The following is a 22,585-nucleotide window of genomic DNA, read 5'->3' as shown; positions in this document are numbered from 1 at the left end:
TGTTTTACGTGATCGCTTACGCGAGAGAATCTAAGAGTATTGCAAGAATTATAAAAACAAATTGCAAGTAGACCATTAAAGAAAAGAATTGAATAAATCGAAATATATCTTATATTATTGATGTGTAAATATAAATAAGTATACAAATTCCCTCTTTTTGTGGTACTTTAGAAAGTTCTCTTTATTTAATTTTTATTGATTTATTTGAAAACTTTGATTAATAATAAAGATAAGATACATTTAAAATAGTACACTTCATCTAATTTTTTAATCTTGAATAATGAGAGCAGTCCCATTTAGATATCATCAGATTATTGATTTCACGAATCCATGAATTATTAAGCCTGCCAAAAAATAAGAAAAATATTTTGAGTAACATTCTTAAATACAATATTTGAATAATTTAATATTTAATAATTATGCAATCTTTGTAAACTTTTTTACACATAAACAAATAAACTTTTCTTATACATTTCATATAACAAAGAATATTCAAAAATATTAAAAATAAATTGCGTTTTTTGTCTCGTAATTATTTTAAAAAGTGTAAATATAAGACTTGCAATTTTTTTATATAAAAAGAAATCGAGTATTTTATAATTTTTCAAAAAAATATAAATGTTGATTAATAAACTCACTGGTGGTCTGTTAGCCAGTTGAGAAATAATGGTCCGAGGTCGGCTCCGAGTTCCCGGTCCATCTCCTCCCAGTTCTAATCCATATATGTCTCGAAGCCTAAGTGTATGTGACGGGAATGCTTGAATATTGGCAAACAAAGCGCAAATTGCAACCAGTAACATCATGCATATTGGGAATTTCATATTATTCTGGTAGAAATCTAATAAGAAATAAAAAATACCGTTACATAAATAAAAAATAACAATTTAATATTTTCGATCTTTCTCTTTCATGCAAATAAAGACAACTAATTTTTTTTATATAACAACTAACGATAAGCGATATAAGAAAGATTATTGAAGAATTTATATTATAATAAGATAAATAAAAAAAATCTTTTGACATAAAGCTACTTTATGGTAATTAAATCAATAATTCATTAAAACTATAAATATAATGATAGAAAAAAAAAGTGTCATTATAAAATAATAAAATGTCATTATAAAATAATTAACTTTCTTTTAGAATTATATAGACACTAAATCGCGATTCTTCCTTATTCTACTATACCTTAGTCTGGTTGCAGCAGAACTCGAAATGTGCAGCCTATGTTACACGCCACTTATATATCGGCATTGTGTGAAATATAAGTCGTGATGTTACTGTAGTAGACAGCTGAAGTAGGCAACTTCTTATTACGACCGAAAAACACGAGAGCGCAAGTTCCACGGAAATCCCTCAGACTTCACCTTATCGCTACCATAACGATAACCAATGACCTCGCACACTCTGTTGATGATTTATCTGACGCAATTTTATTAGTTTGGACTTGTACACTTTTTGTACATTTCGGAATTTCTCGTAGAATCTGCAAATTGGATTTCTTTTACGCACGTGAATGCGATCTTTACTAAGGCGTTCTGATTTTTTTTCATGAAAGCGTTTTCCGCACAAATAACAACATTATCATTATTTCGATTCTTTTATTTTGTATACGCCTGTATAGTTCTTTCAGCTTTATATACAAAATGGCTACTGTATATAAATAAAAAAAAACTGTATATAAAAAACTGCATGGACTACAGTAAAATTGCATGGATAATATCTGAAAAAGATTTTGTGAAATAAACCGTTTAGACATGTTGGTAATTAAATGTTCTGTGCGTTTTAAAGGAAGATAGGCATTTCTATTTATTTCAAAAAGGCCTTTATTTCACAATAAATTGTTGCGGGAAGAGAATGAAATTACAAAGAGAGTTTTAATCGAGCGCCAACGGTACAAAAAAAATGAAAATTAATACATAACCGCCGAAATATAAAAAATTTATATAATGACATTAATCAAGTATAAACTAAATAAAAATTACATAGGACATCTGAACAATAATAAAAAACGTAAATACGCGATCTTTATAAAATTTTGAATTAAATACTTTGACTTGTAAAGTAATATCTGCGCGTGATATATTGATATTATATATATATATTGATAAAAACATTGATATTTTTATAAACGTTATCTCTTATATATTATATATTAATATATTTATAATCTATATATTTTATATAAACTCAGATTGCTAAATTAAAAACGAATTAATACGACTCAGGCAATCGTAGATAAATCTTCATCATCAGACATGATAGGAAAATAACTTTGAACTGCAAAAAGATTATCTATTTGTAGAAAAATGTAGGAAGAGCGACAGAGCTCGCATAAAAATTATGAAAATATTAAAAAATATACATCATATCTTTTAGCGACAGAGAGGAGTTTTCACGCGACCGAAGGTTATCGATGCGACCACGGTTGCTGCAGAAACTTTTACTCGGACATGAAATATAAGATGGCTGGTTCGAAGTCGTTTACTCGTTGATACGAGAAAGCTAGATAGTATCTCGCGAAGAAGCCATGGTATTTCCTGAGCCTGAATCCTCGGCCTTACACCGACGCATTTCCACTATGTCTTATTCCTCTTAGCATATGACTGAGGAAAAAATATAATAGAACAGCTAACTATAAACGATCAATTTCATATTATTATTTACGGAAACAATTTAATATTTTTAGCTAAAAAATTGTTTTACGTTCATTATTTCACAGGCATATTGAAAAATATTAAAATAATAAATTTATTAATTAAGTATTAAATATTAATAATAAATATTAATAATAAAATTATTAATTAAATATTAAAATAATAAATTTAACGAACAACATAGTAAATTGAAAGTGATTCCAATTCATACAATTTATAGTTATTTTTGCAGGATATTCAATAATATTATTAATTATATCTGATATTAATTATATCTGATAATTATATCTGATATTATGTTATGATATTATATATCTGAGTGAATTTTGACTTTCTGGCAGAAGGAAATTTATGATACAATACAATACATATTCAATTACCAAGTTGTAAATGAAAATTGCACTGAAAATAATATTCGCGGTTCGTTTATTTCGCAGAAAGATAAAAAGAATAACTTGTTAGATGAATGATAAAAGCGTATCACGCTGAGTTCTTATTGCAAACAGAGACCGCATTCTATATTTTTATCACGATTGTATTATAATGGCATCATAACGGTAATGAGCTTGCCAAATATAACGGTCAATAATTACCTCTCGTTCGTAAGTTAGTGTCCATAAGGAGCGACATTTTATAGAGTTCCGTGTGGATTGGGGTTATTACCTATACCGAACAGCTATCCCGAGGAAATATTTTATGGAGCAGTTCAGTGGTAATGAAGGTGTTTACATGCGGGCAAGAAGGCGTCTCGCCGGGAGGTAGGTAATTAGGACGCCCTCGTCTCTACCCACCTACGCGATAGGCATTGCCAGAGGTAAATGCAACCGGCTGCACATGGAACTGGGCGGTTCACTCGTTATTTCGGAGCTCGTGTAATGTATTAACGTAATTAGCGTTATCAGATCTACAGACAACGAGGAGTCAGTCGTTTATAGGATCGCGGAAACATGGGCGCAACCGCTCGAATCCTGGGCGAAAGTCAAAAATAACGACATTGCACGAGATATTCGCTGATAGAAGTAATGGCGGTACTTTAAACTTTCTCGTATAGAAATGGAAACAAACAACAAAAGTCTATTATACTCTTACAAGACACTAAAAATTATTGGAAAAATAAAATATATCCCTTTCTAAAGCATTTTCATAAAGAAAGTAAATTATAATATACGCTAGTTTAATATTGTTGGAGATATAAATTTAAATTTTTTTGATTGCTATGCTTGTACAATAATAGAAAAGAAAGTGCAAAATAATAAATAGTACTTTGAATTTTATTTTGTTTTCTCATTGCAAGGCATTTAAGCATACATTCATTTATAGCAATTTGCTTTTTATATGTAATTAATAATCACATCACGAAAACAAGGAAGCGTTTAGTATCAGCGAATGTATCATTTTACAATACTTGACGGGAATATAAATAAATAAATACCGGCAGAGTTGCTTAATTATTCTTTTAATAAGGAAATTTAATAAGAAGTTAAACGGTTCGTGACTGGGGAAAGACGAAATTGGTTTCCAACCACCTGGAGATTATTGTCTGATTGGAGATCAGCACGCAAGAACCGCCATTGCTATCAAGAGCACAAAAATAGACAAATAAAATTTCACATTGAATTTCATATTTTGGAAAATAAAATCTATATACAACGAAAAGAAAAATAAAAGCAGTACGCATATTAAAATTATAAATTAATATATCAATTTAGTTACGTAATACCAAGCAGAAAAATCTTTATCAAATTATAAGATATTTCCAATATTTTTAAAATAAATTTATAAAAATAAAAGTACTTTCGAGTCATATAAAATAAAACAAAAATCTTTATTTTCTTTCATTATGTATTTTTACGGAGGACAAAATATCAACACAATAATATCAAGAACAATAATGCCAAATGAGAAACAATAAATAGAAATATAATATGCTTTAAATAAAATTCGAGTAAAGGCATTGAGAGCTTAGTTATAAAATTAAGTCATCAAAACAAATTATATATTAATCATCGATAATTACATCAAATAATATAGAAATTAATAAAACCATAACGGTAAATACACGACAAGAATATATAAAAAATATAATAATATAAAAATATAAAAAAATATAAATATAAATTCAATTTAAATTTAACAATATTATTGCGTTGAAGATGGCTTGAAAACAAGTCGAAACATTCACACTTGGTTATATTTTTATATTTTTATATTATTATATTTTTTATATATTCGTGTATTTACCATTATGGTATTATTAATTTCTATATTATTTGATGTAATTATCGATGATTAATATATAATTTGTTTTGATGACTTAATTTTATAACTAAGCTCTCAATGCCTTTACTCGAATTTTACTTTATCTTTTATAGTGAGCTGATTAATTATAATTATAACATACTTTGCCATGTTTTCTTCATAATTTTCTAATCTATATTTTTCTCTATTATATATTACAGGCATTATCTTAATGTACATCGCGAGTTTTTACCGTTTGCTAGATAGAAGCATTTATAAACCCCGATAAAGGGAAAGAGCTTAAGAATAGAAATTTTTGTACGCAAAAGTGATTACGCGCCAAACGAACGTATGCATGACATCAGCGAAAGGAAGCATCGCCCTTTATTTGATTCTTTTAGCAATCGGCGGATCGAACCGGGTCTGAGAGTGTCTGCAGCGCCTTACCGCTACTCCCATAACCACCCACGTCCCTACAACCCCCTTTCCACCTGCACGATTGAACGTGAGCCCAACATCAGAATAAAACTACGACGAATTCTACCTCCATCACGTTAACGTTCCTCCTCCATCTTCTATCGCAGAGACCATTTATTTCGATCGTAACCAATGTCGTTTCGCAGTTCACTTCAAAGTGGAACGGGCTGCCTCTATCGCCATGGTAAAACGCGACGTCATTGACGTTACAAGATGATTCATATAAAAGCAGGTGGCCATTTATTTACTTGAGAAATGTTTACTATTAAGAGGAAGTGACATGTTATATCGAATACAGAGTTGCAGTTGTTCATTTCCTCATTAATATCTTAATTTTCGATTGATTGATTTTCAATTATTAACAATTCGGTAGAAATATATTTTTGGGGGAAAAGGGGAGAGAACATTGATCGGTCAAACTTTTATTAAAGTCGATAGACTTGATTGATATCATAAAAAAAAAACGGAAACAATATTCTCTACTCGAACGTTGCTTTTCTTGGAAAGTGTGCGCAACGAAGATATCATATTTTATTTATAATAATAGTATGTGAAAGTAGCGTTAGCTACTTTCTGTATGAAATAAAATGCAAAATTGAAATAAGCATAGAAATGGGCCGCGGAAATCTCTAAAATATGCTACAGTCTGCTGTTGAAAGGAACTGAGATACCATTGAGAACTCGCTAGTCCTTCAAAGCTTACAAAAATCATCTCCGGTAGTAAATATTCATACTGCACAAGGCGTTGCTTTGACTCCATATGACGAGGCATTTACCTAGTTTTGAAAGTGAGTCGCTTTATCTTCGAGCGTATTTTCATGACAGATTCTAAGCGTTTGAATTTACGAGCAGATGTGAAACTTGCTACTGGACATCTCTGACTTTATAAACTTTGAGAGAAAGAATATCCATGTATCATCATAATTTAAAGAATAATTAAAATAATATGCACGCGGGAACAAGATGTAACGAGCTTTATACATAATTGTGCTTATTAAAAATATAATAAAATAAATGTATAAAATAATATTACTTTGAGGGAAAAGGGGAAAATGATTTAATAATCTCCCTCTTTTTTTTTATTAAAAAACAATTTACCAATTACTTTTACGTCAATAATTATTGGCTCATAACAAGTTCAATTATCTGTCTGAATAAATATATGTACATTATATGTACACGTATAAATTTATCATTTATTTACTTTATTACTGTTAGAGGAAATATAATGTTAGTACATATAATGCAATTTATCGATTGTTTGGCAAATCTTCTACCACACTTCATGTTAATTGCTTTAATATTTTCACTGTAATTTTTAATATTTTTTTCTTTATATAATAATATATAAATATCGTTATTTATTAATAACATTTTTTTATTTGTAGTAATAATCGATACTGTTCAGCATGCAATTAAAAATATGGTGAATATTATTTGACATGGTTTGTTTTCGAATGATTTATATTCGAAACTCATTAAATTATAAAATATTAAAATATGTAGTGCATATAATATTGCCACCATAATACATGTAACATCAAGTTTCATGCTAATCATTTTTGCATATTTACGGCACATTACGCACAGATAAATTATTGTATAATCTTGCAAGTGTTAAAAATGTCAGATTGGCATGGACGTGCTCGTGTTCTATGATGCCACATTCTTGGCTTTATTTTCTGTTGTTTCCATAGAAGGTTTATTGGCATTATTACGCGCATGCAGGCCGCAGTCGCCAGAATTGACAATAATATGACGATATACAAACTGAATCTCATGTCATATATATAGCTCTGAAAAAATATTTTTTATGAAATATATATAAAGTATATATTTATATTTAACTGTATATATAAATATATTAATCTTTTATTTGATGCTGTTTCAACCTTTTAATATATTCCAAAATATTATGTAATAATTTCTTTAATAAAGAAATAAATCATTATACATGAGCCATTTACTTTCAAAAGTAAATATCGAGATAAATTTTTTGCAATAGTTGGCAAATCAATTGACTTACAGATTTTCAATTAGCACTTGTCCACTGAATCTTACAAACTGTTGGGTTAGTCAGAAGGCAATCAACTTAAGGCAACTTTAAGGCAACTAACTTAGGGTAACTTTTACTTCGGAACAAGGATTGTGTGTAATGTTTTCACACGAGTGGTCAAAGCTTGACTAGACCGACACTTGACAGTGTTTGCAAGCTCCTATTCAATCTCCTCCCTCTAATATTAATACACGTTACGCAGTGAGACAAATGTATGTTTATTTCACATTAACGTCCCCTTATCCCTATCAAGTGAAAATATGTTTGTTCAACTTAACCAATTTAATTCTCATATACGTTCTTAAAATGAAGGATGAGTCATATTTAAATTGATATGAATTCTATCTGACAACTTATTCATAGAAGAAGCACGCAAGCAAACAATAATTACATAAATATCAGAATATATATATATATATATATATATATATATATATATATATATACAGGGTGGGGCATTTATCTTGAGACAAGATAATATCTCGATTGGAGTCGATTATTTTGAAAAAAGTTTTAGACAAAAGTTGTATGGTTTCAAGGGGGACATAAGATGGTGTCATTAGTTTGATCTTGAAGAGCCACCTGAAGGACACGCGAAGGTCAGCTCCAACTTTTTAAATGGGATACCCTATATGCTTTTGCATATTCTTGTAGATCATCTCAAGAGCTTTCCAAAACACTATAATTAAGTTAGTTTTCTATAAGTACTTTCCAAGTTATGAGGCTTGAATTCATTTTTTAATTTTACATAAACCGTAAAATATCTTGTAAAATATTCATTTTTCGATTATTTTATCTTAATACTTTTATGTACAAAATAATGAGAAGAATCAATTGGTGTAAAGAAAACTCATAGTTGTTTCGAAAAAAAATATGTAATTTGCAATTAACAATTACATATTTTTTCTTAAAAATAACTATGTCTTTTCTTTACACCAATTGATTCCTCTCATTATTTTGTACATAAAAGTATTAAGATAAAATAATCGAAAAATGAATATTTTACAAGATATTTTACGGTTTATGTAAAATTAAAAAATGAATTCAAGCCTCATAACTTGGAAAGTACTTAATGAAAACTAACTTAATTATAGTGTTTTGGAAAGCTCTTGAGATGAGCTACAAGAATATGCAAAAGCATATAGGGTATCCCATTTAAAAAGTTGGAGCTGACCTTCGCGTGTCCTTCAGGTGGCTCTTCAAGATCAAACTAATGACACCATCTTATGTCCCCCTTGAAATCATACAACTTTTGTCTAAAACTTTTTTCAAAATAATCGACTCCAATCGAGATATTATCTTGTCTCAAGATAAATGCCCCACCCTGTATATATATATATATATAGATTCCTGGGATCATCTAAAAACGATTTTTCCTCAACGAAAATGTCGAGGCACTAATAATTTTCGAATTATAAGTGATTGGAAATAAGGAGTTTTTCGTAAACTAAGCTTTGTAGAAATAAAATATTAACAAAGTCACTTCTTTGATTAATTTTAAATAGAGTTTACTTTAGTTGAGTTTTAATTTAAGACTTAATTGCAAAGATATATGATGACAAAAATCGGGAACATGCAAAAAATGATGGCCTTCATTGACATTTTCGCTGAGGAAAAATCGTCTTCAAATGATCCCAAGAATCTGTCTTTGAAAGATGACGAAGGATAACTGGGACACCATGTATATATATATACAGTCAAACCTAATTAAGTGGGACCTGGATAAGAGAGAAACCTCTACTACTGAGACTATTTCTGAGATCCCAATATTTTGCATCAAAAAACCTCTGCAAGTAGGAATGCCCAACCTCTTTAACTGACACTGATATTTAGCAATTCATAGCAATAATTACTTCTATAACTGAGACGACCCCATAGAAAACCTCTGTAACTAAGATTATTATCGTTTTTACATTGCAACGTTGGCGTTATCGAAAATGACAGATATTTTTTAAATGAAATTTTTTTACAATGCATTACGTTGTACATTTTTTCAAATGTGTAATGACATAGTGTTTATTTGCATAACAAAGTTTATTTAAATACTTAATTTATGCACGTATTTTTAATAATTACCTCTATAAGTGAGTCTACGCGTTTTGATCCTGGATAATTGAAATACCTCTTTAAGTGGGATCGAATGAGCTGTCCCTTGCGATCTCACTTAACCAGGTTTGATTGTATATATATATTTTTTTTGAAAGTTAGAATTTTTATCCTAGATTAGATTAGACCTACAAGTTTAATCGACTTTGAAGAATCAATGTAAGTTTTCATTATATAATGTGTATAATAATGTTTATTATTTTTTGCATTGAATCAGATTAGTGTGTAACTACATGAATTTCTAATCACATAGGAAATCACAAGTGAGCATAATATTATCTGTCAATATTGAACGTCGTAGCATCGAATAGTTGCGGTAGGCAGACACAATAGTCGAATAGCGCACGCACACTGCTCTACATGAATTTGTGGTGTGAATCGAGTAAATATGACTGTAATTTAGATACAATATTATGTGTCTCTCTCTCTCCTTCTCTTTAGTATATATATATATATACACACATATATTCCAATCAATACAAATCTTATCGTGAAATAAATAATAAAACTGCGCGATTGGATCAATAGAATCTTAGATATTTGCAGAACCCTCTCGCAGAACTCGCGACCCAACGATCTTAAATTCTCTTCGACAGGCGCGCGTGCATTTGTACCTATCTATGGAAAAACGTGACGAGTATCATCGACTTTGGAAAACACTTTTGTCCAGGCGCACTGCAGTTTCCGTGCGACAGCCTCTGCGAAAGCGGTAGCAACCCTACGTTACGTCAAGAAGGCGCATTCGGCGCGGAAATGTCTCCGATAGGAATCGACGGGCGAGAAAGGGGGAAAGAGAGAGAGAGAGAGAGAAGGAGAGGGAGAAAGTGCAGAAGGGGATCGAATAACAGAGCCGTGAGAAAGACAGGGAGGTGAAACGACGACGGTCGCTATACGTGGCCTGAAACTGGCAGGCGAAGGGGGTGAGAGAGCGGTTCCCTCGGGAACTTGCTCGGCTCCCGCGCGTTACATCGTCTCCACGGCGCGATCTATCGCTCCATTGACCGCCACTCCATTATCAGGATAGTAATGCCGTAACCCCGTATTCGTAACCCTGCCCTACTCGTGTGTCGCTCGACGCCTTACACAGAAATCCACCGCGAGCTCGCCCTTTTGTTGGTTTATCGGAACAGCCCTTTGTTGCAACCGCCCGCGAGAATAATCGTGTAGATTCGGGAAACGCATTGATCATTTTCAACGCGATACCGGCGGAATACGTTCCGCGTAGAAAAAATAACGTTCGAGGGAAATAACGTTTGTCTTGCGCGCTTACAATACATTAAAGCAACAACGGAAGATACATTTGATGAAAGCTGTCATCTAGATGAATCTCTTCTTGAAACAAGAACGCTAAATACGTTGAATGTTTCCTCGTTCGAATTGTAAAGGCAAATACACTATGCTGCGCTTCATGAATTTTTGATCGAAATACGTGCGTAGTCATGCGCGCATCGTGCACAGTCGCGATAAATATTTAGCGAATTTACTGCCAGCAGCGCGATATTGGTTTTTTTTCGCCTTTCGTTCAACGTCTATGGCCGTTCTTCGGTTGAAAAAAAAAATGATCATGATGAAACGAACGTACAAATAATGAAATGTTGGAAACCACATTGACAGGATGTAATTATACTAGGAATAATCTTTGCATCGCTTTTATATCGTTATTTTCATTTCAATTCATTTCATTTAAATTATAAAATCAAGATATATATTTTTTTTATCTCTTTTTCTTTCGTATATTTTATCACAGTCTGTGATATTTTAATGCGTATTAGTCTCCTGAACTTCTTAAAAATCATGCTAATATTAAAAATAATGATTAATTTATATATTACATATTATTAAAAACAATACAAATAATATCCATAAAAGATCCCTATTATTAAAAAATGTAAATAATATGTAAAATATTTATGTTATAGAAAAAAATAATATTTTTCTAAATTTGTAAAAACTTGCGGCCAACAGATTACAAGTTGTTCAAAGAGCGCTTTGTAGCTTTAGTTACAAGGACGCTCGAATTACAGGCCACTTTTAACCTAACCTAACAGCAAATTAGAATTTGCTACAGCTATATAATTAAATTATATATTGTTACTCCAACTACTACAAAGGTAATAGAAACTACAAATAAAAAGAAAATTTAGAAAAAAATTGTCGTATATAATCTTTACCTGTGAACGCAATTTTCAAAATTATTTAATGTTTTATATCTTTTTACGCGATAGCAAAAAAACGATAATTAAAAAAAAACAAGAAATATTCTTTAATAACAGATAAAATAATAATAAATATCACACTGAAAAGGGTGTGATAATATTATTATCATCGAAATATTCTTTAATAACAGAAATATTCTTTAATAACAGATAAAATAATAATAATATCACACTGAAAAGGATGTGATAATATTATCATCGAAAAATCTTTATTTCTATTTTTAATATTTTTCTTACAAAAAAACGCCAAAGCATATTTTATTCACTTTATGCAATTTCTAGTCCTTCCTGATTTATTAGAAAATAATGGGAGAAATGGAAATGGATAATCTTTTCTTTCGAAAATAATATGTGAAAATAATTTCCCACACGAATGGGGTGTGTAAAAGGAATCACTTCGATCGGTCGTATCAGCATCGGATGCTCCATACAATTTCGCAAGACGCCCTTCCAAATCGCAATAGCGCGCGCGAACTTGCGTCAGAATATGTCTCGGGCGTCCCTCACAGGCATCGGCACTCCGATCACGTAGTCGAGGAAATCTCAACAGATAGACGCAAGCCGGAGCATGGACTCGCCCCCCAAGCAGCTAAAATGGGAATACACCTTCGTTCCCAGTGCTAGAAGACGCCCGACAGTTTGACCCTATCGCAAATGAGAGACCGTGTCAGCGACTTTCGGGATGAGATGCCGCGTATCGTTCGAGGCATTCCAAATTTCGCATTTACACGATATTCGCACGATAACAGCTCTTTCACGACAGATAATTTTCTATTCTTTCTTTCTCTCCGCGAGCTTGAGTTTTTACAACTCGCGTGAGTTTTTACAACTCGTGTAATTCCCGAAATAATTTTAACCGTCGCTAATTGTTCTTTAATTTACAGTGGAATAAGTATATAGGGAAGATTCGTAATCGTTTCAACGTTGGCAGGAAACTCGACAATTACACAGGCCTGCGAAAAAGGGGGTCAACATTTTTTTTTAAGACGCAATAGTGATTTTTGACGTAATTTTGTGCGCTGAATCCGAATCTGGCCGCCGAATTTGCGTAGCACGTCAGGTTTTTGAGTTATTTGTAGTTGAACAGCCCAAAAATCGCTTTTTTGGACAATTTCATGAATTTATTGTGAGTAAACGAAATTTTTTGAAATATTTCTGTCAATGGCATCGTATAGTACTCACTTTCATCTTTCGAATCCACTTTCGATTACCGCCGCACGATTTTTTTTCCCTCAGATATACAAGTTATAAGATTAGTCATGCATAGGGATCCAATAAGCCATTCTAAATCAACCGTGCCACTTCTCTATCTCCCTACGAATCAAAATTAGGGTAAAAATATACATTTTTAAATACCTTCTGTCACCTTTTGAAATTAAAAATGGCGCATCCAATATGGCGAATAGAATCACAATAAAAAGGCATAAAATTTAGAAAAATTTATCAAAATGTGTAACAACTGTATTAGACATTTCTTTACACTACTTTATTGGCTAACCGAACCTGACATATGTCAGTTTTTTCAAATTTCAAGATCATGGATCTACCATATTGGTATCTATACAAATTTTCTTTAACCCTCCGAGGTCACACTGGGTCAATGTGACCCGAACCTCAACTTTGCTCGTAAATATCTTGCGAGCAATTTGAAAATTGGCGGGCATGAGGCCCTCTAGCTATAGTTCATTTTTTCGTAAAATTCATTTTTTTTAAAAAAACAATTTTTTTGCGAATTTTTTAAATATGTTTATAATTCCTAAGGCACTTGTTTTTTTTAGCAATCGATTTAACAATGTCACAAGTGAATTCGAGAATTTTTTCAAGGTGGATAAATAGTCAAATGGCGAACGATCAAAGTTCGTCTCGGGTCACATTAACCCAGAGTGACCTTCTTGTTTGAAAAAATAGCTGTGACCTCGGAGAGTTAACGTAAATTTTCTTACAACATCATACTTATATATCTCAGCGAAAAAAAATCGTGCGGCGGTAATCGAAAGTGGATTTGAAAGGCGAAAGTGAGTATTATACAATGCCATTGGCAGAAATATTTCAAAAAATTTGGTTTCCTCGCAATAAATTTATAAAATTGGTCAAAATAGTGATTTTTGAGCCATTCAATTACAAATTACTCAAAAACGTGACGTGCCGCGCAAATTCGGCGGCCAGATTCGGATTCAGCGCACAAAATTACGTCGGAAATCACTATTGCATCTTAAAAAAAAAACCTCGTAGGCCTGTGTTATTAATAAAAAACCAATACTCTTAGCGAGAGAGCGGTTATTCGATTTTATTTAATCAAACTTCAAAGAGGAAGATTTATTGATTGCTTTATTGTCTTTTATGATCCATTTCTAAAAGCCGATATTTCAATCTATGTATTCGTTGTGACCGTTATGGAACCCTTAAAGCCATAAATTCGGGATTCTTATACTCGAAAATCATCGATATTAGCTTCTACCCTCATCGCATTTAATAGCTGTCCAATACTCATCTCATGAATATAATAAATATGTTCTCTCTTTATATTAGACTCGAAAGAATCGAACGTAGAGGTGCGGCGAACAATGCTCCTCGCAATTGCAGAATTGCCTCCGTACATGCGACTTTTATTAGATACAGATCGTGAACGCTTTATTTTAGCGAATCGTGCAGAATCATCGTGCTTGCATGTCCAGGTTTATGATCACAATTGATTCCTGCTGCGTTCTTTCCTTTCTCATGCGACCGGAATACGTCGGTAAGACATTACTCAAAGCAAAACGTGAGCGAGATACAGCTGCGGCAGCCCGTCGACGATTTATAGCGGGACAAATACAGATGGGGAACTTTTCGAGGCGTAAGACGTCGGAAAAATGCTTTCGGCTTTCGACAGGCTCTCTTTACCGGCTGTCCTACCTCGCGTCCGTCGTGTATGTAAAGTAATAATGCGAAATCGAGCGAGAATATGTCCGTTCGATTTCTCACGCAACAGATACTGTCATATTGCAGAGAGAGAGAGAGAGAGAGAGAGAGAGAGAGAGAGAGAGAGAGAGAGAGAGAGAGAGAGAGAGAGAGAGAAAGGTCGGAACAAGCTAACATAAAAATGTCAGTAAGGAAAGCAAGTATATATATTTGCTGGAACGCGCAACTTCAACGTACTGTCTGTGACGTTTATGTCAGAATCCAAATAAAAAGGCTCAGCTAATACCATTCATGTAAAAGAAATTTGCAGAGCGAAAATAAAAAGGGAATAAAAGGAAATTTATACACCAATATATCGAAAAAGTTATAATTAAATATGCATACTTTGAAACAGGACATTTTGATAGGACAAAAAGAAATTATCCAGGCGAAAAAGACGTAATAGAAACCATTTAATATTTCAGAAAATGTCTCACGAAAATGTGAATTAAAATAATTATAAACTGCAAAAATATGATAACGGTTTTATTTAAAATTTTCTATTTGATAGAGTTTATGCGAGATTGACGCGGGAGGCAAGCGCGAAACCGAAGGATAAAAATCCGCGAGGAGAGAGAACGAAGAGAAATTAATTCGACGATAATCTAGGTCTTTTAACAATAATAGTCAGTTTATTATAACAATTATAACACTAATTATAATACACAGTCTTAAATTAATTACGCGAAAGCGATTTCAGAATCCGCGAGCAACGGCGACGACTGATTCAATCCGCGAGCAACGGAAGAACGATTTTTCTCGTGATCGAAAAATAAGTGAGTGCGTCGAGTACCTTTAAGCCAAGAAGCGCCGTGTTCCGCGAGCGCGTCAATTTATAGCGGAGCCCTTCTCGAAAGATCCCGATTTTTCGTGAACTAATATAAATGTTCAAAACGAACGGTTAAGAATTTATTTATTTTCCTTGGATCTTTCGAGAAGGGCAAGCGCTGTTTTTAAATTGCGCTGACAAAGCGATGTCGCGCTAACGGCTGCCAGGGGCGCCGAATGATCGCTCGGACCCTCGCTCCTTTTAGCGAGGGCGTTTTGAACATTTCCGCCCGCCTCGCCAAGAGCGTTTGGCGAAAAGAATGGCTAGCGGAGGATATGCAGCTCGTCGGGAGCTCCGAACTACTGCGATGGAGGCTCGTGATCTCCATGACCGTTGATGGGGAGCACGACGAGCTTCACGACGGGTCGTACCAACTCGGAGGCTGCGGTGCGCAATGTCACTACGCGAACTTGACCATCCTCTCCGGGGTGGATTTTCGCGATACGCGCGAGTGGCCATTTCGTGGGTGGTGTGAGTTCGTTCCGGATGAGGCAAAGTCGGCCGACCTTGAAGCCCGTCTCTTCGCGCAACCACTTAGGACGGTGAGTAATGGAGTGGAGGTACTCCTTCGACCAGCGTTCCCAAAAATGGTCTCTCATTTTTTGCAGGAGCTGCCAGCGAGATAAGCGGGACGTTGGTTCATCCAGCAAGGACGGCTCGGGCACTGCAGTCAGGGCGGCTCCCACCAGGAAGTGTCCAGGCGTCAGCGCAGCCAAGTCCTCAGGGTCGTCCGAGAGTGCCTGCAGCGGCCGCGAATTAAGGCACGCTTCTACCTGAGTGAGGAAGGTACTCATCTCCTCGAACGTCAGCTTGGCGTCGCCAATCACTCGTCGGAGATGGTGTTTGAGCGACTTGACTGCGGCTTCCCAAATGCCTCCGAAGTGCGGCGCTGAGGGAGGATTGAACCTCCACTCGATCCTCTCGGAGGCGAGGCTGTCGATGATCCGGTGGTTTTCTGGCGTGCCCGCGGTGAAGAGGGCTGTCAGCTGGGAATCGGCTCCCACGAAGGTTGTCCCGCAGTCGCTTCGAAGGCTGCGACAGATGCCTCGGCGAGAGACGAACCGCCTGAGGGCCGCAAGGAAGGCCTCGGCCGTGTAGTCGGAGACTACTTCGAGGTGTACGGCTCTGGAAGCAAGGCAGACGAAGACCGCTACGAAGGCCTTGTAGGAGCGGTGTCCGCGCCCCTTGGTTGTGCGAAGTTGAATCGGCCCGGCATAATCGACCCCAGTGTGCAGGAAGGGCCTCGCTGGTACCACGCGCTCCCGTGGAAGATCGCTCATCAGCTGTTGTGGTGTCGCCGCCCGCCATCGCACGCAAGGGAGACATCGCAGGATAGCCTCCTTGACCAGTGCTCGACCCCGTGGAATCCAATAATGTTGGCGGATTAATGAGAGAGTGAGCTGTGTTCCGCCGTGCAACGCTCGTTTATGGCAGTCGTCCACAATTAGCCGAGTGAGGTGCGAGCCCTTCGGCAGGAGGACGAGGTGGCGCTCGTCATAGGCTAGGATGGAGTGCTTGAGTCGACCCCCGACTCGCAGGAGACCCTCGGTACCTAAAAAGGGACTAAAGCGAGCAAGTGAGTTGGATTTACTTAAGGCAAGGCCCTGACTTATTAATTTTAACTCGGCCCTGAATTTTTCAGATTGTACTCGCCGGATCCAACAAACTCGAGCTCTCTCTATCTCCTCTGCGGACAAAGTACTGGGGAAGCGCTGCTGAGTGCCAGTGGACCGATCCTCTCTTACTCTCAGCCACCGCCGACACCAGGCTGTCACGCGTAGGAGCCTCTTCAGGGAGGAGAACCGCACCAGCTCGGCGGCCTCGCTCATCGGCGCTGCTGTGGCTTTGACATGGACTCGTGTGCGCTTCTCCGGCAGGTGCTCTTCGGTGATGTGGCCGACGGCGGTCGGCCATGCGGTGGCGTCTAAGCGTAGCCAGGGCGGACCTTGCCACCACAGAGGATGGCTCTGCAGTTCCTTGGGAGAGAGACCTCGGGAAGCGCAGTCCGCTGGGTTGTCCTGGCCTGGAACGTGATGCCACGCAGCCTGCGGAGTGGTCCTCTGAATCTCTGAGACGCGGTTCGCGACGTAGGTTTGCCACCTGGATGGGTGGCCGCGGATCCAGCCCAGCGTGACGGTGGAGTCCGTCCATAGGTGAAGCGGCGCAGTCAGGTCGAGGATTGTCAAGGCGTGTTTGGCTAGTCGGCAGAGAAGGACGGCGGCGCTTAACTCCAAACGAGGTAAGGACACCTGTTTGAGCGGTGTGACCTTTGTTTTCGCGGTGATTAGGCGGACAATCCACGAGTCGTTTGACCATGTTTTTAGGTACACGACGGCGGAATATGCTCGTTCTGAGGCGTCGGAGAAGCCATGGACCTCGATGCGGGTGCAAGAAGGACCCAGATTAATCCAGCGAGGTACTCGGATTTGCTCGAGTACTGGTATCTGGGCGTGAAAGGTGACCCAGGCTGACGCGGAGGCGTCGTCGAGCGGAGCGTCCCACTCAAGTCCTTGAAGCCAAGTCGATTGGAAGGCAATCTTGGCGCGGACCACGACCGGTGCTAGCCAGCCGAGAGGGTCGAATAGCTGCGCCACCAGAGACAGTACAGACCTCTTGGTGACGGATGGCAGTGCGATGTGCCGGGTGGCGAAAGAGAAATCGTCCGTGGCGGGGTGCCACTGCAGTCCTAAGGTGGAGTGAGCCTCGTGTGGTCGCCAGTCACGGGTCTCGCGCTGCAACTGGTGCTCCGGCGGGATATCCCAGATCACCGCTGAGTCGCTGGCTGACCACTTCCGGAGAGGGAAGCCGCCCGCCATGCAGATACTGGACAGCTGTTTGCACATCTCCTGGGTCTCCGCCATCGTCGCTGCTCCGGTTAAGATGTCGTCCATGTAGACATCTCGCAGGAGAACGGCCGCTCCTAGAGGGTACTGCTTACCCTCGTCCTCAGCTAATTGCCTGAGAGCGCGCATCGCTAGAAACGGAGCACACGCTAGGCCGTAGGTCACTGTGCTCAGCTGGTACTCGGCAGGGCTGTCTTGCGGGGAATCCCGCCACAGGATCCTTTGCAGATCCCTGTCATCCGGGTGTACCAAGATCTGTCGGAACATCTTTTCGACGTCGGTGGCTAGACCGAAGCGGTGCCGTCGCCAACGGAGTAGCACGTCGGCGAGCGGAGGCAACAAGTTCGGACCCACCATCAAGTGATCGTTGAGGGTTCTTTTCGAAGTAGTTGGCGTGGAGCCGTTAAAAACTACGCGCAGCTTCGTGGTGACACTGTTCTTCCGCAGCACGCCGTGATGCGGCAAGTAATGCACCGGTCTGCGCGACGTAGCGTCCGGAGTCGCGCGAGACATATGACGCAGGTCCTCATACTGCCGCATGAAGTCGGCATAGAGGGCTCGAAAAGGAGGATCCCGAGCGAAACGTCTCTCCATGCTGAAGAGAACTCGTAAAGCCGTGGAGCGCGTCACCGAGAAGTCTGGCAGCGGGGCAACGACCGGCAGACGTACGACGTACCGACCGTCCGCGGACCGCGAATGTGTCTGGCGGAAGAAGTTCTCGCACTGTTGATCCGCGGGTGAGAGAGCTACCGCGGCGTCGGGTAGCTCTTCTTGCTGCCAGAACCTTTGTACGAGAGCGCCTAGGTCCTCCTCGACCAGGCAGTGATGTGCTGACGCATGGCGCGATGTGGACGTCGTACCGACGGCCCCAGACAATATCCAGCCCAGCGCCGTCTTTTGTGCCACAGGTTCCCGTGATTTCCCTCGTCGAAGTCCAGCCTGGAGGATCATGGCGTAGACGTCTGCTCCTAGAAGGATGTCTATGGGATCCGTCGCCAAGAAGTCCGGATCGGCGAGCTCCAGCCCATGGACGTGCGTCCACGCCCGACGATTGGCCTTGATTCCGCCTTCATAAAGTGTGAGCCGGGGGAAAACCAAGGCGGCCACGCTTATTAAAGGCCCGTCGCGCAGGGAGCGGATCTGAAGAGTGACTTGACCGCGGGCGAGGCCCGTCTGCTTGCCGCCGATTCCATACACGGCGACGGAGGTAGGAGACCGACCTAGGCGAAGACGTTGGGCCAAAGCTTCGGAAACTAGCGAGGACTCCGAGCCCTGGTCAACTAGTGCGCGTGCAGTGTGAGCGCGGCCGAACCGGTCCAGGACGCGAACGCGCGCGGTAGCGAGGAGAACTGTCGTCGTCGCCTCGACTTTGTGTTGCGCTAAGTGTGACGTCTTAGCGCTCTCGCCGGACGGACATGCCTCGTGGAGGGTCGTGTGGTGACGCGCGCGACACGACGAACAAGTCTTTTGAGAAGAACACTCGCTTACCTTGTGCCTTCCTAGGCAGTTCAGGCACAAGTCGTTCGCCTCGACGTGACGCTTCCTTTCCTCCGCCGTCTTGCTCTGGTAAAGGTCACAGAACATAATATAGTGATCCTGACCGCATAGGGAGCAGCGACCTCGCTTACTGTCCTGCTTACGCGTGTGAAGAGTGCGAGTCTTCTGTGTCGGACTTGGATGCGGTTTAGAAGAAATGGCTTCGACCTTGACAGGCTGCAACGATTCTAAAGTGTGCAGCCGACGATCCAAGAAGAGCTGGAGTTTGTCGTACGAGGGTGGATCGTTGGAATCACTAATGAAATTCTCCCACTCGCGGCGAGATCGAGGATCAAGCAGGTCAACGACGAGGTGCACGAAAAGATCTTCACCCTTCGTGATCGGGCGCCCAATGCTCTCCAGTGATCCTACCGTGCTCTTCACGCTGTGGCAAAGTTTGCGCAGTTCCACCACGGACTCGCTCTTCAGCTTCTGGAGTGACGTAAACTGGGAGATGTAACTGCGCACCAGGAGCCGCTTGTTCTCATAGTAAGCAACGAGAACATCCCATGCGCGTTCGAAATTCTCGGTTGTCGTGGGCAGGCTTCGAATCAATAATTCTGCTTCTCCTTTCAGGCATGTCTTCAGGTAGTGGAGCTTCTCGACTGAGGACGTGAGAGTGTCCCTTCCGATTAGCGATTGGAAGAGATCACGGAAGGCTGGCCAATCCTCGTACTTCCCGGAGAAATGAGGCAGCTGGATCCTCGGAAGAGTCGTGCGGGGTGCTTGCGAGGACGGCTCTGACCCTCTCGTGCCAGCTTCCTTCTCTTCCGTCTTGAGGTTACGCAGGAGGTCCAACAGCAGGCCCTTATTGGCGAGGTAGGCCTCTTCAGCCAGAGCAGGTATGTCGAGTCTTATGTACTCTGAATCGGCCACTTGGTCGAGATAATTCAAGAGCTCATCGTTGTGCGCGTCGAACTTCGTCCAGTACCTTTCCAAGGACTGCAATCGCGCCTCCACTGCGCCCACCGTGATCTTGGCAGCGCCCAGCTTCATCAGGTTCTCGTGAGTACGGGCAATTTTGCCGTAGAGATCCGTTGCAGCGGTGATTGTCAACTCGGCCTTGCGACTCATGATGACTGAATTTCAGGTGACTGGTGTTCGGAGCACAGAGAACCACAACACTTCGCACTCACTCCGCGTCGTAGAAAAACCGGTCACTAAATATCCGGCTCGAAGGACCAGCAAATGATAGAGTTTATGCGAGATTGACGCGGGAGGCAAGCGCGAAACCGAAGGATAAAAATCCGCGAGGAGAGAGAACGAAGAGAAATTAATTCGACGATAATCTAGGTCTTTTAACAATAATAGTCAGTTTATTATAACAATTATAACACTAATTATAATACACAGTCTTAAATTAATTACGCGAAAGCGATTTCAGAATCCGCGAGCAACGGCGACGACTGATTCAATCCGCGAGCAACGGAAGAACGATTTTTCTCGTGATCGAAAAATAAGTGAGTGCGTCGAGTACCTTTAAGCCAAGAAGCGCCGTGTTCCGCGAGCGCGTCAATTTATAGCGGAGCCCTTCTCGAAAGATCCCGATTTTTCGTGAACTAATATAAATGTTCAAAACGAACGGTTAAGAATTTATTTATTTTCCTTGGATCTTTCGAGAAGGGCAAGCGCTGTTTTTAAATTGCGCTGACAAAGCGATGTCGCGCTAACGGCTGCCAGGGGCGCCGAATGATCGCTCGGACCCTCGCTCCTTTTAGCGAGGGCGTTTTGAACACTATTAAAAATAGTACAATTGAAATGTAATGAAATGTAATGAAAAATTATCTTGTATATTTTTAATAAAATGAAATATTTGATTTAGCTAGTTAATTTATTTTTATTTCAGTGGGGATTAATATAATGATATCCAATAATATAATTGTATTCAATTTTTCGAACGTTGCTCGAATCTGATATTATTCTAAAAATATTTTTATTAAATTAGCAACTAATACTCAAAACAATGTACTTTATAGACTGCCAAACATATGTATAGCTATTTCTATTGAGAATACGAGTGAATACGAGTGAGAATACGAGAATACATTTTCTTCATATTTTTCTTCATATTTCTAATTTGTTGCTTCTATCTATTTGAATCGTTGAAGACATTTGACAATTTTCAATCGGATAAAAATGCCACATTTCTCGCAATGGCAAGGACATTGACCGAAATATTTTTTTAAAAACAAGCTGCAAAGATCTTTAGATCATTATTTATTTTACACTTTTTGATAACCATATGTGTTAACAAAAAATTGAAAAAATATAAATGCCTCGATATATACTAAATGCATATATTCATGATTCGTGAACGATTCACAACAGATTGGACTATTTGATTTCAATTATACACTTTAATCAAGATTGTTTGGAATCTGTTTTGAAATAATGGTATATATAAAACATTGAATGTATATTTTTAAATCTGTAAACAGAAAATCAAATCTCTGAGTAGAATACGAAAAAAAATATATCATTAACATCTATACTTTAATTATGCTGTAATTTACGTATGTTTTATTTATTACTCTGCATTTGATTTTTTTAAATACGATAATTTCTTGGCTTGACAATCAAATTTCTCGAATTAAGGTAGGATATTTTATGAATGCATGTGCTATCCGGCCCGCATATTATGCACGGTTGCGTTTTAATGTGTGTATTCTTCGTTCTTAAAATGCTCT

The 22,585-nt window shown here is 38.6% G+C and overlaps 1 protein-coding gene across 1 annotated transcript; it reads right to left on the bottom strand.

The window, feature by feature from the left end:
• Positions 1-15,818: 15,818 nt before the first annotated feature.
• LOC112639111 lies at positions 15,819-20,972 on the bottom strand. Its single transcript, XM_025412046.1, has one exon. It carries the CDS (start codon positions 20,970-20,972, stop codon positions 15,819-15,821), a length of 5,154 nt encoding a protein of 1,717 aa, XP_025267831.1.
• Between the last annotated feature and the right edge of the window lie 1,613 nt (positions 20,973-22,585).

This window comes from Camponotus floridanus, unplaced genomic scaffold (assembly GCF_003227725.1).
Source record: "Camponotus floridanus strain SB8 unplaced genomic scaffold, Cflo_v7.5 scaffold47, whole genome shotgun sequence".
NCBI lineage: Eukaryota > Metazoa > Arthropoda > Insecta > Hymenoptera > Formicidae > Camponotus > Camponotus floridanus.
This window is presented reverse-complemented; position numbering and strand designations above follow the sequence as displayed.